At 38.2% G+C, this 18,590-nt stretch overlaps 2 protein-coding genes across 10 annotated transcripts in view; both read right to left on the reverse strand.

Moving 5' to 3' along the window:
- The window catches only part of tead3b (TEA domain family member 3 b), a 31,308-nt gene extending 26,929 nt beyond the window's left edge, over window positions 1-4,379 (reverse strand). For all 9 annotated transcript variants that reach the window (XM_085457502.1, XM_085457501.1, XM_085457498.1 and 6 more), the window contains exons 1-2: window positions 4,220-4,379; window positions 3,725-3,870 (exon numbers count right to left, since the gene is read on the reverse strand). The gene's annotated coding sequence lies outside the window, so the exon portion shown is untranslated. The remainder of the gene's footprint in view (window positions 1-3,724; window positions 3,871-4,219) is intronic.
- Window positions 4,380-6,631: 2,252 nt separating this feature from the next.
- Window positions 6,632-17,976, reverse strand: LOC146710178 (tubby-related protein 3-like). The gene is made up of 13 exons (XM_085457984.1): window positions 17,962-17,976; window positions 15,302-15,434; window positions 15,094-15,198; window positions 14,832-14,960; window positions 12,277-12,396; window positions 12,001-12,135; window positions 11,845-11,927; window positions 11,561-11,725; window positions 11,273-11,385; window positions 11,061-11,169; window positions 10,869-10,967; window positions 9,044-9,215; window positions 6,632-8,005 (listed from the first exon to the last, which is right to left on the reverse strand). The coding sequence occupies exons 1-13, from the start codon at window positions 17,974-17,976 to the stop codon at window positions 7,872-7,874; spliced, it is 1,512 nt and encodes a 503-aa protein (XP_085314110.1). The 3' UTR covers window positions 6,632-7,871.
- Window positions 17,977-18,590: the final 614 nt, after the last annotated feature.

Raw genomic sequence — 18,590 nt, forward strand, 5'->3', positions numbered from 1 at the left:
CTTCCCCTCTCCCTTCTGTGTCTGTGTTTGGCCCTAATAAATTCTCTCCAGCTCCTCCAATAACTTCCTCCTACTTCCTATCTGGCAAGGCACTCAGGAAACAATCAGAGCTGAGAGTGAGAGGAGGGCTGGACGGCCAACAGCTCACACGGCAAGAGACAGAAAGAAAGGCAGAGGGAAAAGCTAAGACAAACACATGAACACACACGTACCACATGCACACTCTGTCAAGTCAGACATTTGCAGTTTGATACCAGCTGCCTGCCCGAGGAAAAAAATAAGGCTCAGAATAACGTCTTGCACGCAGAAAAGAAAGCGATCTGAGCTGGAAGTGTCTGGCACACATTCCTCGATTATTTACACCATGAAAATGAAGAGAAATGACTATTATTTATTGCTTTCTTTTAATCATTTCACATAGCATGGAAACCGACTAACATGCTGCATGGAGGCAAAAAGAGGTGGCTGGTTTCCTATGAGTCACAGAGTCTAAGGCGGATAAATGAGTATCACACGTCAAGGCACAGCATGAACATAAGGCCCGATTCATTCATTTGTTGTTCTATTTTAACACTGGATGCTGCTGGCTATTTGGTCTACCTTGAACTGTGACACGTTCAGAGATTTAAGCCTAATCCAGCTGAAAAGGGAAAGACTAACACAAAGCAGGGCCAGAAAGCCAGAGAGCTTTTTTTTTTTTCTTCTTTACAGCCTGAATCAGCATTTTAATCGGAAATTTTCTGGGGAACGTAGCAGAGAAGCCATTCTAGCCTGAATTGGTCATTTTGTGGTGAGAGGAGCGGTTTAAAGCCATAATCTGTGAAACCTTTAAGACATGCATAACTTTGCAGCAGAATGCACCAGCCAATAATTCATGCAACCGTATAAATCGTGGCACAAGGCATTTAAAAGCAGCCACGGCTGTGATCAGAGCTGTATACGAGCTGTATCACAAGGGGAAAAAAAACTCCAATCTTACATAAAAAGCACACCCAAAGGTTAAACTTGTTCTTCTGTTGAAGACAAAAGTTTAATCAGCCTAAAAACGACTACACCTGTGATGTTTTATATTAGGAGCAACTAAAATGAACTGTGCTGCAGAGGGAGATCATCCCCCAACCCAAAACACTGAGCAGAGGGATTAAAGGAGTTTCACATGAGTGCCCTTGGGTCACTGGAGCACCAGTGCGACACAGGCCACACACACACACACACACACACACACACACACACACACACACACACACACACACACACACACACACACACACACACACACACACACACACACTTTATGAAGCAGTGCAGGAGTAAGCCTCCTGTTATTTATAATGGAGGCTGGAGAGGAGACAGACATTGTCACAAATAACATTTCTTTCTGAGTACTTCTTCTTTCGAGTAAAGAAATGTGGAACATTGCTAACTCTTGGTTGCCAGAGGAAGAACAACTAAAACCTTTAGCAACTTGGGGACATCTGACACAAAGAGTATTCTGTTCTCAGCCACTCCCCAGCTCCTCCCCTCAGTGGTCTGAAGAGGAGGCCAGAAAGCTTATCTGTTCAAACCTCATGGTTTGGAGGATATGTAAACATGTGCAGTGAATTAATGTGAATAAAATGTTGATAAATTGCATTACTGAGGACTTTCAAAGTGAATTCTATTTTGACACTTTCTTTTTTGGCTCTATGACGCCAACAAGTAGCTCAGTCCAGCCGTTACTAGCTGACAGTGTCAAACTGCATATTGTAATCCAGATCATCATTAATGCCTTTCTGCTGAGAGCTGCAGGCTTTTCTCTTTGCGTCCTCACCGCACAGACATAAGTGGTATTTGTTCAGGTCTGGGTTGACAGAGGCAAAAGTGTCCACCATTTGGACGAGAACTTCTGAAACTGGTGCTAAAAAGCGACCAATGTCTGCACAAATGGGCAAAAGCTCATTAGCTGGTCTTCTGTGGGTTTGACACAAACGGGTGAAGCTGCTACTGACAAACGGTCAACAGACCTGCATCCAAAGTAAACTCTCTGCAGCGCAAACACAGGATGCACTTCACCACTGGAATTAGCCCTACACCACAAATAATTTGAAATACCTATAGTAGCTACAGTTTCTGATTAAGCATATTTAAAAAGAAAAATCAAAAACATAAGGGGATTGATTTGTTACCCTAATGAAGAGAACACATGCTCATTAACTCTTCCCTCTAATAAACAGCCCGAAGGAACACAGCTGGGGATGAAAAAAGGAGAGAAAACAGCCACTTTTAGGGGATACTACCACAAGTAATCTAATTGACCTCCGTGACATGGTAAAGCTATAAAACTTTCCCTTAATTTAACTCCTACACAAGTACAAAGTGTAAATGCTGAATCCGCAATTGCTAAGAAATATAAAGTATGTTCAAGGAAAAAAAAAGACCACATTGTACAGTGGGAGGCCTGATGTATTCAGGCTGCATGAAAACAATGAAAGAGAATCTGACGGAACAGCAGAATGCTTAATCCTCTCCAGATTTACCCATCAGCATCAAAATCTATTATTAGGCATCTTGGCGTGTCTCATTTACCAAGGGCACATTGTTTGGTTCTTCATGTTGGTGTTTCATTTCAGAACATTTCCACATGTAGGTCTTAAGCAGGCCCCAAACTGGAGATCTGGCTTCTCAACCATGACCTAACGTGACAGCAAGAAAAGAGACACCCTATTTGATAGCCGATTATCCTTCTGCTTTAAAAGGCTTTAGAGCGGGCTTAAAGGGCTACACCAAATCAATGTCATACTTTAATTTACAACTGTGTTTATGAAAGACAATGATGTGAAAGAAAAAAAAAAGAGAAAGGCTTTCCTTCTGCCTTGAATTTTAGGAAATGTTGGAGAGGAAACAGTAACAGACGTTAACAGGTTATTCTGCTAACAGCGACCAACCTGACAGACCGCATTCTGCCGTTGAGTCAAACGTGTTGACTGTCAGTGATTTAACTGTGCAGTTCATATGACCGCGCAAACTTAGGATAAAGGAGGTGCCAACGTTTGGCTCTGTCAAAACGGACACATATTATTTTCGCCTAGGTCTCTACTAACCACACACAGTTGTATAGCAGGTGTAGCCTGAGGTGGCACTCATATAATTATACAATTAGCTCGCTACGTATCCATGCATCTCAAATCTTCACCTATGAATTATGTACTTAGAAGGACTTTGCAGTGTATCATCACATGCCACGTTTGAAAAAGTCAAGAACAAAGAACTACATAGATAGACAGATAGTTACTTTCTATAACAACTTTTATTCTGTGGTTTACACTGCATAGTCTTGTACACCTCAATATGCATGTACATAAATAAATTTAGATTTAAGGTGTAATTCCAGATGTGAGTGAAAAAAAAAGCTTTGGTTTTCTAATCTAAAACTTTGATTCATTGCAAACCATTTAAAAATCATTCATATTAATTTGTGAGTGTTTTGATGAAAAAAATGCTTGATTTAAATTTAGTCTTAAAAATGTATTAACATACTGCAATGTTGTTCACAGTCTGCCCGGCAAGAGCTAAAGCGAAAGCAGACGTAGCTGAGCTGACACACACACACTTTTATATGAGATAATCTTGGTTTGTTTAGGCGTTATCAAGAAAACTACTCTGTATTTGTAATTCCATGTAGGAAGCATCAACAAGACCTCCAGAATTTATTTAACCTCGCTTCCTAATCAAGAAGCTGTCTTACCTTAGTGATGCAGAGGTCCAAATCACGCTGATGTTGTGTATTCCTCTAAAACGTTTTCGTCCAAATCGTCTCTCTCCGTGCTTGTCTGTAAAACTGTTGGATTCTTCTTGAGGAGCAAGGCTGGAAGAGTTGGATCCAGGTATGAACTGTCCGGGACAGAAAACAAACATGTTTTTCCCATTTCCTTCTGTCAAACGAGAAAACCTTTTTCTTTTCTTTTTTTTTTCTTTTAGGTAAAAGTATGTGCCAATGAGCGGGCTACCGGTGGAAATATGATTGCACATAGGCTGTCAAAGATATCCATGCACACTGGGAAAGTCAAACACAATAGAGTATCAAACTGCAAATGTTTTCTTCCCTCCCAACGCAGGGAGCTCCGCGGAAAAATGTAAAAAATGACAATGATCTGAAAACTTCACCGAGACAAGCGGCATGAAAAAACTCCCCAGAAAAAAGGCTGTGGACAGAAAGAGGGAACATTTGTGGAAGACTTACCTTTTTATTCTTGCAGTCAGCTTATTCTCCTCAGTGGGGGAAACTGATCAATTCAGTAACTTTGTTATATTTTGGCGCGCTGTTGTTTTCCTTAATATTTCTCAGAGGTTTGACAGTATAAGTGGAATGTTAAGTATGACTTTGGTATGAAATCAACGCACTACACTGGAAAACGAAGGGGGAGGGAAAAAAAAGACTTTCAAGGAGGAGCCATTGGTGCGCGTCAATCAACAAGGTTTTGGAGGGGGGGGGGGGGGGGGGGGTAGTGACTTCACCGCAGGCCCCGCCCACAAAATCCCTGAACGCTGATTGGAAACTCTTGTCCGAAAAACCAGTCTGGCAGTACATACACTCGCAGAAATATGTCAAAGGTAGGAAATATATAAAGGGCATTTACATAAAAGACTCCGTGGCTTTATATAAAAACACTGGAACAGTCTTTAAATGAATCTTTCTAAAACATTATTATTATTATTATGTTTTATTACTGTAGATAACTTTAAAGAAACATGGAATATTTAATGTTTCAAAACCTTAATGCAATTTTTAAAATTTTCTAAATAATAATATATAGGGTTTAAAATGGAAAATTGTGCAGTTAGTTACATGTGGCAATATTATCCTATCCAAAATATTAGTGATAAAAAGATGAGATAATATGGTATAGTATATAAATATAAACAGAACAGAGAAGATCACAACAAATTACATCACTACTAATCACTACTGAATAAATTGGATTTATATGTTGGAGGTATTTTCACCTGCTGGCTCATCCCCAAGAGGCGACCACAAGCGATGGATATGCATATCTGATTTGGCACAGATTTCACATTGGATGCCCCTTCTGGCACATAAATGATTACCTGGGCTCGTGACCCCCTAAGGCTGGGTTTATGTCTTCTCTCATTCTAAAAGCAGGAATCTTTTGCATGTAAGGCGAATATGTTCACTACTAAATGATGGAGTCACCTTCATGTTGCCTCGGAACTTAATTTTAGTCTTAATTTTACAGTAAGACAGAGAAAAAGAAAATGTTATGGTCCCCTACACACTCAATAGAAAAATGATGCCATCTCAATGTCACACAGAACAAACAGCACACATTCAATGGTTTACTCTGTGCGTCTGGTTATGTTGATATTTAATTTTCTTCAAATCTAAAGAACAGAAACCTCAGCTTGATGTTTGGTACTTAATAATGGAGAAATACTACAAATATACAAATGATGTATTATGAAAAGCTTTAGTTAGAAATAGATAACAGACTCAGCTTTATTGTCATTCAACCATTTGACATCTTCCTCTTTCTTCTTATAATTTTCTTAGATTTTAGTATATGCAAAAAAAAAACCTACTATATTAAAAAAAGTACTAAAATATTGTCTAATATTATTTAGAATATGTCATCCAGTCTAAGGTTTTGATTATTCTCAACAGTTTAAATGCAAATCCTTCTCTTAGACAACTTTCATGTGAGGAAAACAGTTTTCTTTTCCCCCCTAGAATTTTGTTACTTTAATTTCCCCTAACAGATGTTGACATTAATGCAGCCAAACCTGCATAACTCACAGAGAGTAATTTAAAGCTCCCATAAATGAGAATGAGAATCAGAAGGAGCATTACTACTGCTTAAATGTTATTGACAGAGAGACACAAAAATGAAAGCTGGACCTTTACTAGTAATGGAATATTTTATATTGTATTAATATTATATTATATAGTATTTTCTTGGCATTTATTGTATAATTACCTCAAGTATATAGCCAATTAGTGAGTGTAATCTGTAACAGTCTTTGTTGTAGTTTTACTTTCACATTTTAGTCTATCTATACAAATAATAATACATTTGTCATGCAATTATACAAATATACGCTGTAAATGCTCATATTACACTAAATTCCCATAGAAACTATGAATATTGCTCTCCCTCGTATTATCGCTTATTTACTGGAAAGAGGGTTTAACTAGTAACCATGTGTGTATCACTGTAAATCTTATAAGCTTACACTCACACCTTTCCATCCAGCAACAGCTCCTTCTGTTGGTCAATAACATGGTTGCAACATTTTTAGATTATGAACGTTTATACACCACACACATATAAGACAGTAGTGTACAGCCATTTTCACACATTGTGTCTAAGAGTACAAATGTATCAGCATGACTACAATAATGTTGGCAGTTGTTTAACTATTGCTCACATTACAGAAAAAAACAATGGGGTAGGAAGAACTCACCTTACAGCATCTCTCCAGAGGAGCTGCCAGTTTTAGGCTTCATTTAATTTGCGAGTCTGGACAACTGCCTGAGCAGGTTCAGGCAGAATACACACCTCTCACTTACTCTGGAGGCCCTCGGTTCAAACAGGTTTTTCCATGCTGAGTGAAGCTCCTCTCAACATACAGGCAACTGAAGAAAATCGTGGGTGTTTGTAAAACTGGAAACTGGAATGTGACTAAATATCTGCCAAGCGCTCTCTCGCATGAGAAGATAGAACTATAAAACATATTTTATAAATATCTGTTCTAACAGATTTTTTTTATTTTAAAAACACCCATTAAAACACCATTTGTAGGGTTGGAAGAAGGATTGGGGTAACCTGCAAGTCTTGTAATTCTGTGGTGGTACTGAGTGGTACTGACCATCTGCAAACAGTCAGTAGCACTCTAAATTTACTATATTACTGTGAATCAGGGCGACAAGAAAAGATAAAAAATGACAACAACAAAAACATGACAAAAACATACATTTATACAAGCTGACTTCAAAGCGATTTAGTTAACAGTTAAGGAAATTTAATTCATTTGAATTATTCCCATAAGCCTGCAGCGAAGGCAATGTTTATGAATATAAAGAAATTAAAAAAGACAACATACAAAAACCTACAGGAGTTCACATTAGAGCCAGTTATCTAGAAACATATATATTTGGAGAAACGTAACGTACATGCCTAGAAAAAAGATTTTCACACCTATGTGTATATTAATGTATACAGATACACAAAACGGTTTCACAGTCACTAAATAAAATTGAATAAACTTAAAATAAAAGTGTGTCTTTTGTGCAGATGATTACTGTCACAAAGTATAATTTTCATTTTGCCCTAAAGAGAAACATTTTTATTGTAATTTGGTGTTTCTGCGGTCACATTTGACACAAAAAATTGGCGCTATACAGCAACACAATACCTCAAAGCACAACAAAGCAAAAAAATTACGGTAATTCACGGTTTAACATCCTTTAATGATGTTAGTAGTCTTCAAACACCTTCATAAATGAGGTGTACAATTATCTCCCTGAAACATAACTCTCCAGTCACTGGACTCCCAATGGTGTGTCTTTCTGTAGTTCCCAGAAGTTCAGATGATTGCAGTGAAATACTGAGAATCAAAAACAGAGGATTCTTCTGCACCATGTCATGCAAGATCAGACGATAACATGACAACAATTTTGTGTCTTACACTTGGGGGCACTCACACGGATAACAGCAGCACAACAGCAGGTATTGTCACATTTGAGGAACCATTGCTGTTATCGACACCTATCACAGGAAGTGTAGGCGAGTCCAAAGACGCTGGGTTGATCTGATGTGAATGTGGGTTTGTTGCATGCTGGTTTAAGTGTGAGTCCACAACTGAAGACTTGTGTGTTATTCACAAGCGATTTTGCCATCAAAGCTGGAAAGTGCGATGGCAAAGGCCTGCACAGCGCACAGCGGGTAGTTGTAATCCAGTGTGAAAATGTCATCAGCTATTCGTCCAAATTGCATCACAATGTAGTCCACTGGAAAAAGAAAAAGAATTCATTAATGGAGCAATTATCTTAATAAATAAATAGGTAGTGTTTCGGTAGGTAGGTACGTAAGTAGGCAGGCAGGGAGTTAATAAGATGGATCATGGCAATGTACATACTTAGAAGTAATAAAATATTCAAGCTGAATCCCCATATTCGTTTATTCTGCATAAACTGCTTGGTCAGTCTAAAGACTGTGAAGCAAGTTCAGCATATAAACTTCATAATTGACTTGGGATTTTAAAACAAACAAACAAACAAACAAAACATTTGGCATAAATAAGAAATTTCAAATATGAAAAACTGCAGTTCTAAATTTCAGAAGAAATCATTTTTTAAAATTGTATCTAAGGGTTGTACAGGCAGAAATAAAATAATCACTGACCAATGTCTGTCTTATGAGACATAATTTAACTGGCCACTTTATTAGGTACAGTTTGCTAGTACCAGGTTAGGCCTGCTGTTGGCTTAAAAACTGCCTAATTCCTTGTGGGGCAGCACAGCAATGCAGTGGTTAACAATATTGCCCCCAGTGCACACCTTAACATGTTCTCGCCGTGCGTGCATGGGTTCAATCCAGTTCCTCCAGCACCTTCCCACAGTCCAAACACATGCATGGGGTTAGGTTAACTACGATTTTATTTGAGAGATTTTATTTCATATTGACATAACATAATGCAGCCGGCTGCACATCCATGATGCAAATCTCATGTTCCACCACATCCCGAAGGTGCTCTGGTGGATTGAGATCTGGGGACTGTGCAGGCAATTTCAGTACACTGAACTCACTGTATTCTTCAGGGGATAATTTCTCAGATGATTTGAATTTTGTGGCATGGCACATTATTCTGCTGGTTGCAGGATATACTGTGGTTATTGGGAGATGGACATTGTCAGCAGTAATACCTAGATACTCATTTAGGTTGTGTAGATCTTTCTGTTGTTTTATGCATTGCCAGTAAACTGCTTTTCATTTCTTTGCCCAACTATTTAACATATAGTAGTTGTGGACAAGCAAAAGCCACTCACGATCTTTGTTGTGGACGATCTGGAAGTTCTTGATGGAGGCTTGGGTGACCCTGCCATTGAAGTTTAGCACATGAGATGCCGTCTCTTCGTTCCACACAGGCGTCTTGTTGTGAAGCTCGATCAGATTTTCCATCCTTCTGTTTTGGAATCTTATCAGCAAGCCATCGCATTCCTGCAAAGAATTAACAAAACATAAGTGGTAAACGTCAACATCAAATAGTTCATTCCCACTGGCCTTGTGTTGCTCTTAATGCTATAGACAAAGCTTAACAAGTCATTTGTGAATATTCAAATTAATTGTTTTTGCTTGAAAGCAGAAAAATAGTAAAGCACATTATTATTCTAATGATTAAGATGACAAATTACAGTTATTTATCTGCATTCTTTAGAAACAAAACTAATCTTAGTTGTTGGGTGTTACGCTTGACTGCACAAGAGTGCAGAGTTACAACACGTAGTAAGCTCTCTCTGTCTCATTCCTCTTCTCTCCGCAGCACACCTCCACCTCTCCAAACTCTCTTCTATCTGCTCCCTCACTACAAATCACAATGGCCTCTGTAAATATCATAGTCCACAGACACCTTGAATCCATCTGCACTACCCTCACATAATTCTCTACCACTTCTGCCTTCCTCATGCAATGTCACAGTTCTTCTCTTGTAGTGGTGCAATGGATCCAAAATCTCACGGTTCGGCTCGGATCACGGTTTTAAGTCACAGATCGGATCAATTTTTGGATCAGCAAAAAAAGAAAAAAAGACAAAATTGTTTGCCTATTAAAAACATTCAGCTCAAGACTCATTCCACGAAATTATATAAAAACAAATTAAGGTGCAGTATAGGGCAGTACAGGGCTTTCCGTTGACCTGGAGGTCCACCCATTTGTAGTTGGGCAACAGAAGATGCCTGGGACAGTTCAGCCATAACTTTAAACTTTTCCTGCTCATACATGCCTTGGTACAATCTTGTCACTGAAGTGGACACGCAACGAGATATCATAGCGTAGCTCAAGCACGTTCATCATAGTTTAAACCCCTTGTTTTGCACAAGGGAATACGACCTCCCGTCTGCAGCTAAACACCCCAGTAGCTTTTGGAATAGCTTTAGCCCGGTCGGATTGGGGAGCAAATGGCTGCTTAAATGCAGCAAACTCCTCTACTCCTCCACTTGGACCACCAGCGCTGGCCATAACTATCACTTGACAGACTGACTACGCGCACCATACACATACTTTTTTCCTTCTTTTTTGAATCTTCGGATCACGTGCGTCCCGAACCGTGGAGTGCGATCGGTTCGGATTACGGATCAACCGTGATCCGTTGCACCACTATTCTCTTGGCAACTTATCATATCTAGATCAACAAAAACACAGTAAAACTCCTGGACTTCACTTCACGATCAACACTCTCAAAGCAAATATTGCATCTGTTGTGCTCTTTCATAATATAAAACCATATTTGCTGCTCAGTTATTATCAACTCCCTACTTAATCTAGCTTGAACAACTCTTTCCCATATCCTCGTGGTATGGTTAATCAGCTTTATTCCTTCTGTACATACTGCAGCTTTGCACATCACCATAACTCTTAAAAATCAGTACCAGTACACTTTTCCATTCCTCAGGCCTCCACTTACTCTCCAGGATTGTGTGACTTAAGATTGTGTGACTATAATATCAGATTTAAGCAAGGAGTGAATTTACTTTTCATTTCAAAAACAAAACAAAAACTATGACTAGTCAATTCATATTGAATTTTCATATAGGCCTTTATCTTTTGCCCTCATTGAACTGGTGTTTTATATGATTGCATTTACAATGAATTTACATTTCTTGGTCGGAGGGGTACTCGCTCGTTGTCTTTGCTCATTCCTGGAATGATGACAGTCATCCTTCTGGGTCCTTTTATTCCCAAGACATTGGTTTCCTGTTGTCAGAAATAACCAAAACAAAATCAAATACAGTTCTTATTATTCATACAATGTACTGTAGTTAAACGTTCTGCAGTAAAATGACTTACATAGATGATGCCTGCTAACTCTTGCCGAGCATTAGACATGTCTGGAAGAGCTTTTTCAGGATTCACAGCGTTGTCAAACACAGTGAACTTAGTCCCCATTAAATTTGACCTGGGCAATGTATAAAACACATTCAGTTAAAATGCACCTAATTAATACTTTATACGTGACAGTTTGTTTACCTGCTTTGCAATTTAAACAAAAATCCTTTTACCTCAGCTTTCCCACAAAATTCTCGCCTCCTCTTGATAAATCTGTGGCATCGATGGAGATGAGGTAATTTGAAGTTGTACTTTTCTTTCTCTTCCGTCCAGCCAGTAGAAACGTCTACAAAGAAAGAAAGAAAAAAAGGGGGGGGGGGGACAAGACACCGACAAATGACAACTGTCCATGATAACAGTAATTAAAATTAATAAATGAAAGGAGAACTACTGAACGTGCTGTTGTACTGTGTTTACAATTTTGGTCTGCATTTTACAACTTTTTAAAACATGATACTGACCTTTTTTTCATTGTCTAGATGAAGGTAATACAAAGGGTAGAGGCTCTTATCCATCCCTCTCTGATCCCGAGTCACTCTGCATTTCACAGTCACACCCTGCGGAGCTGGCTCCATTACAAACTTCTCCAAGTTGTCAAATTCAATTTCAGGTGAGGGAGAGCGCTCCTGATAAAGAAGAATAGATAAGAACATTTTAAAACATGGTCCACTCTGAGTGAAAGTTAAAGTGTAATATGACATTAAGTGACTAAAATGTTGTGGTTGATTTGTTTGAAGTCAGATACTTTTTTCTTCTTCCCTTTGCCCTTCTTCTTCTTTGTTTTTTCTTCTTTTTCTGATTCAGAATCATTGCTTTCGTCTGCCTTTGCTGAAAAAAACAACAGAGATGTTATACGCTTGTCTGTGAATACAACAGAGGAAAGCTTTAGTAATAAACTTGCCTTTTTTCTTTGTCTTCTTGTCTTTGTCCTTATCTGCTGATGTTTGAAACATCGATGCAGAGCCGGAGTTGGATTTTTTCTTTGATCTGGTTGACTTTGTTTCTTCTTCACTGTCATCACTTTCCGATTTGGCCGCTGTTCAGTAAACAAGTGTAAAGTGTCTCAATTTTTGTCATTTTAACATCAAGCATCAAGATGGATGCTATGCGGCAAAGCATTTGGTAAAGTAAACAAAGACAGAATTTTACAGTTCGTCAGTTTAAAAAATGCAATCACCTTTCTTTTTGCTTTTTGAGTTTTTGTCTTCATTTATCTGGAACATTGAAGCTGGTTCCTTCTTCTTGTCTTTTTCCTTTGACTTGGATTTTTTTTCTTTTCCATCAGAATCTTTGTCATCTAAGGAAAAAAAGTATATAGTTTAATAGAAATGTTGTCTATTCTTAAATGTGATAGCCTGAAGAATTGGAAGCACACACTGAGAAATGTAACAAAATGTAAATTCACTTGTAGAGTATAGAGAGTAATCTTAGTGAACACTATGGTGTGAGTTCCAAAAAATGCAAACTGTTATCAGTTAAGTCAACAAAGATTTATGTGTGAAACAGATGTGTAGCAACAGAACTAACTTGGAGCATGCCATCTTGACCCAGATTCGGACAGCATGCGAATGTGAGAGTGACTAGGGCTCAGCTTGGATCCACCCGAATTTAGATGTTAAGTTTCCATTATAGTAGTACCTTTTATTAATTTTCAGAGTTAAGGAAAAGCTGATGAAGCAAACTGGGACGCAGACGACATATTTTAGCCCTCAGTTTGTTTACCTTTTTAGGATTCAAGCTGCTAAAACAAGGAGTGTATAACTGGGAGGACATCAAAGTGAAGTGAAGGATCTGAACAAATTCCTTGCTCAAATCTGTGGAGCAAATTCTCAGAACCTCGATTACACTTGTAACACTCTCAGTGCTTCCTCTTAAAACGTTTTCCACAATGACGAATTTGTCCCAACATGCCCTCCCGTTTAGACTTACTCCCGTTTAGACTGCTAAAAGTTGTTAGTCCTCCCTGAATGTTTTTGGCAGTGTTGAACTTTGGGGATTAAAAAAACATAGTTAAACATCCGTGGTATGCACTGCTACACTGGTAAAAACCTTTCTAACTCCCTGCCAAGTAAATTACAGAGTAACATTAGCATTCATTTAAGAGTTAAGTTTACAGTTACCTAATATTTACTCTCTTTTAACGGTCTACTGTATCTTGAAGATAATATCTGGCTGTTTTTTTTTTCTTTTTAAATCTCCACTATTTTCACTGTTCCTGTTGTTTGTGACTGAGCAAGAGTGCACAGTGAGTTTTAGAGCTGTGAAGGAAAGCTGACAACAGGACAACCAGAACAAAACTATTAAAGCTGCAAGCAGAAAAAACAAAATGAGGTAGGTGAAAGGTGACAAAGAGCATTTTGAGATTGCTCACATAAGTAATTGTGTGGCCAATCTTCTATTATAAATACTGTATCTCATGCAGAGATTTGAGCCAATAGTTCATTTCTGCAATCAAAGAATGAGTCCTGCTAAAACCAGCTCACTGCAAAATTCTTGACAAACAGGTGAGTTAGAGCGCTTTGGGAATAATTATAGCAACATCATTTCCAAATATCTTATGCTCAGATTCACTGAGCAAATAAATGAAGGGAACAGAAGCAAAGACTGGTGGGAGAAGGTTATAAGCGCCCTGAGTAAAGTATTCATGTTTACACCTTAACATGTTCACAGTGTCAGCCTGCAGTGTCAGTTCTAAAATAACTGAGGAAGCCTACAAGAACAAAAACCTCACATTCTACCATACAACACCAACTATCAGCTCCAACGTAATCTTGTGATCCCTTCCCAGATGTTTCAAGCCCCACTTACACCTTGCCTCAAGAAACCACAAAAGCTCTCATGATGATGGGGTGAGACAATGTGGTGCAAGGTTTCACACCTTGACCCCGATGATGGCAATGACCCACGCCTTTTTTCACATCTTGGCTCACATCATGATGACTCACATGATTAACAGTGGGTCAGTCACCATTAGGATCACCTCCAAGAGGCCATCACTGGGGGTTAAATACCTGGGAGTTTTTTGAGAACTGAAGCGTCTTGAAGAGCTAAAACATCGCAATGAACTGAAAAGATGTCAAGCTGCCTTCTGTTCAAGCACTCAATACTATTGCAACAAGTGCAATTTTATATGGTGATGCCACAACATAAAACCACAAGAATGTCAAACTTAAGGTTCACTTGGACACATTATCTGGGAATCCACAGTAGATTAAGTAGTTTGTTCAATCTGGATAAAAGTTGTGGACAGACCTACTGAATGACTCACACTGCTAAAGCCATGCTGTTAGCAGGACTAAAAATATCCACATTCTAGCAACACCTGAAAGTGATGATGGGATGGAATAAAGAAAATATCTCTTAGAAAACATGGCTTCACATCAAAAATTCAGTTCTGTTTGGATTATTTCACTGATTCAGTTTTCCGATTAATTATTCTGTTTATTTATTCAGAATGTTTTATTCACTTACTTCAAAAACATGCTGGTGTGTAACATCATGCTGCAATAATTAATTACATTTTCCACAGTTAATTACTTAGAGGAAAACCACTTACTTCATTATTATGTGACAACACAGCCAAGTAAGGAAGTGTTTCCACTAAATGGCTCACACGCCATTACACAATAACATCATCTAATCCTCTTAATTACAATCTGGTCATATAACTTCTGTTTAGAGCACACCATTAACGCCCTTTAGACAACAGCTTTCTTCTCCTCATCGTCATACCTTTAGTTTTAGTTTTCTTCTCTCGGGTGGAACTTGCAGGTGGAGAACTATCCTTGGTTGTTTTTTTCTTAGTTTTCTTTTTCGGAGTATCTTCACCGTCCTCTTCATCGTCATCATCTGAGTCTGAATCTATAGTAATGGAAATCAGTGCACTCATGGCGTATTTTTGTGGGAGTTACTTAAAGTGTCATTGTATAGGAAACACACCCCAGCTTTAACACATCCCAGTGAAAACTCAATATTACAGTCATTGCTGACTTACCTTTTTTCTTTTTTGGAGCACTTTTTGCTTTCTTTTTAGTCTGTCTTTCCTTTTCTGGTTCCTCTTTGTCTTTTTCTAGCTTCTTTTTCTTCACTTTCTTCCCATCTATAATGTTGATAAGGAAAAAGATATGTAACTGCTTTCGTTAGACTACAATGGAGATGTAAAGAGAAAAATGAGAGAGTAAAAGTTGTTTTTATCTCCTCACTCTGAATGGCAGAACTGTCCTCTTTGGCTACATCTTCATGCTTCTTTGTCTTATCTTTTTTGGGCTTGGTCTCAATTCCATTCAGCTTGGCTTCTGTTGTACCATTGGCCTCTTCTTTCTTCTTTTTTGGTTTCTATAGATTTGCTTTAAGCACACAAAAAAGATTATTGGTAATACTCATAGAGCCCTTACTACAACTGAGCTAAATTAAAATGGTAAGACATAAAATGCAGTGAAAGATTTAGTCAAACTAGCAAGACTGTTATAAGTACCAACTCACCATCACAAATTCAGATGTGAGGAAAGCAGTGGGAAGAAAGACAATAAAAAGATGAACAGAAGTGGTATCATTATTTTTTCTATTCTAAATGATTCAAATGAAATGAAAGTTGTTTATTTTGCACTGGTAGCTCCTGTCAAATCTGCCTGATAAGTTTAGCTTTTGATTTGTAAATCAGCATAAAGACTGTTTAAAGGAAGTTAATGGAGAAACAGGGCATGAGGTAATAATGATGTGATGCATGTAAGGCTGTCTCGTCTAGAACTGAACAATCTGTTTCTATTCTTGATGAGACCGTTTCATAAGAAACACAAGAAAAGGAGAAACAGGTTTTGCAACAGTTTTATGAAACCTGCCAAGGCCTTCAAGCCCTGGAGAAAACACCCACTGCACTGCTTTGTGATGAAGTCATGCCTGCTGCGATTCCCTGATGAAAACGTGAGAGCTAAAATGGGATCGTAAATTACGAGAAAGTATTTTATACTCAATTCTGATTCTGAAATATAAAGTACATTTGTTTTGTGCATCTTAAATGCAGTTATTTATAACTCTTCTTCTTTGGCTTTTCCTTCTTTATCATCTATAACACAAACCTCTTCCTAAAGTGTATACAAGTTTAAGCCAAGGGGGCTCTACATAAACTACATAAATAAATAGTTTAAAAAGCAAACAAACAAAACAAAACAACAAAAAACAAAACAAAACAAAAAACAAAACAAAGGGAAGTTATCCTATTCTTTCTTCGCACACCAATCCCCACACCACCACTCTGTCATTACTCCTCTGTTCTTCAAGTTACAGAAAGCCAGCTTGTAAAGGGGGACCAAATACAATCATATTGATGCAATTTGTCTAATAAACCATAAGTCACTTTTTCGTAAGACGCCAACTTAGCCATTGTCTTTAGCCACTCTTCATATGGAGGGGGGTTCTTTTTCCGCCAATGTCTTAGCAGGACCTGTTTGGCCGTAGTAAGAGCCAAAATAATCCATCTTTTTGTATAACTGGAAAAATCTCCATCAGAAAAATCTGTGGTTATACCAAGTATGGACAGTTTTGGTGAGATACCAAATCTCCTTTTTAAAACACTGAAAATGACCTCCATTATATTTCCCCACCAATCCCGAAGTGCCGAACAGCTCCATAAGATATGTAAAATCGAAGCATTTTGACCATCACATCTCCAACATTCGTCCGTAGAGGCCAGGTTCCATTTATACAATTGTTGCGGTGTTCGATACCACCTATGGATTATCTTAAGTTGAATAAATCTACTGCCTGTTTCTTTATACATAGTATTAACATTTTGAAAACATGAATCCCATTCAACTGAAGATATGTCCAATGCCATAAATAGTCCTTTCTGAAATATCTATTTATTAAAAAAAAAAAAAAAATCATCTAAGCAATGAGATTAGCTTTGATATTTTTTCAGTAAAATACACACAGCCTACATCAGTGATATTAAATTAAAAGTGTTTTATTTTACCAAACATCTCATACATATTTTGAGTCTCAGGACTAAACTTTTGTGCTAAGTGACAGGAACAATATGTCACCATCTAAAGTCACAGACAACGAGGTCAGTGTGATCGCTACTACCGGAGACGGGAAAAGTAATCCTATTAAATGCAGGCCTATTTGCGTCCACAGGAAATCCGCATCTCAGCGTTATGGCAGCAGATTTGACATTTGCTGTATTGTGATGAATTGTTGCATTAAAGTTATCAAATGTCACTGGACACTTTAGCCACATTACCACATTTGTTTATTATATATGTCTATTGGTATAGCACTTATGATTATTGATGCTCATTTTGTAAGTTTAGACTTCACCAACAACAGTCACAAGTGTAGTTAATTTTGGTCAGTTGTACAACTACACAATATGCAACTGTATTGTTCTCAAATATAATGTTACTGAGTCAAATTAACAAATTTTACTGATGGTGCAAGATTTGCCAAAAAATCCAGGACAATACATAAATAAATGAATATAGAAATAAAAGTAAAGTAAGAATTAAGACAATGCTTTTGCAGTTGCATTTGGTTCAGACATCCACCATAGCAGCATTCCAGTTTGCTTGAACGTCTGGATTACTGACTGATTTCAATCCCTGAAGCATGCTTCCGAATATGTGTCCTCTCCACAACAAACAGAAATATGAGAAATTCACCTGTACAACTTTAAACTTTGCAATATATCGATAAATAACGTCATGTGAAGTGTTAAGTTACTCTTATAAAAGTAACTTGTGTGGTCCACTTCCCAAATATTGGCACATTTCATCCCTGAGAAGCTTAAAGTCCAGAGAAAAGTAATCTTATTTAAAATATTTTTTTAAAGAAAATCTACAAAAACCTAAGTTCAACCTTTTACCTTCTCTGCAGACATGACGTGGCCTCCAAATTCAGCTCTCCCACTGCTTCTTTTTATGGCTTAGAAAATAAAAAAGCAGACCTCTCAGGGGAGATGATGACAGAGAGAGAAAACCCTGTGCTCACTGCATCTCCATCAGCAGAAAGTTGTTAATAGGATTTATGTGTAAAGCCATCTGCTCTGCAGGAACACGTCAACGGGAGAAACCAAGAAAGGCTCGGGAGGAGGGAGAAGAGTTGTTTGTCACGCGTTTCAACCATTCAGAAAACTACATGAAAATTTTCTTTTCAAGGTTTTCATGCCAGTGGCTGCTCTATATGTTTTATCAGTCTGTTGTTGCGAGCACCACCTTCTTTGCTGTGGCGTGCTGGGGTGCAGGCATCAAAGCAAACAGACTAAACAAACGCATCAGGAAGGCCGAGTCTGTTGTTGGCATAAAGCTCGTCACCCTGGAGGAGATGATTAGTGACAGTATGCTGGCAAGACTGTTGGCAATCACGGACAATGAATCCCACCCCCTCCATAACACACTGGACAATCTGAAGAGCAGTTTCAGCAACAGGCTTCTTCAATCTCGCTATCTGAGGGAACATTACAGTAGGTCGTTCCTTCCCGTTGCTATCACACTC

Source organism: Copadichromis virginalis, linkage group LG5 (assembly GCF_057382275.1).
Source record: "Copadichromis virginalis isolate Kocher_CV1m ecotype Utaka linkage group LG5, C_Virginalis_male_GT1.1, whole genome shotgun sequence".
NCBI lineage: Eukaryota > Metazoa > Chordata > Actinopteri > Cichliformes > Cichlidae > Copadichromis > Copadichromis virginalis.

Excerpts from the sequence above, each read along its gene's own strand:
- LOC146710178 (XM_085457984.1), bottom strand. Across the intron at positions 14,961-15,093 it reads TGCTCCAAAAAAGAAAAAAG|ATTCAGACTCAGATGATGAC; the intron begins GTAAGTCAGCAA and ends CCATTACTATAG. Across the intron at positions 10,968-11,060 it reads AGTTAGCAGGCATCATCTAT|GAAACCAATGTCTTGGGAAT; the intron begins GTAAGTCATTTT and ends TTCTGACAACAG.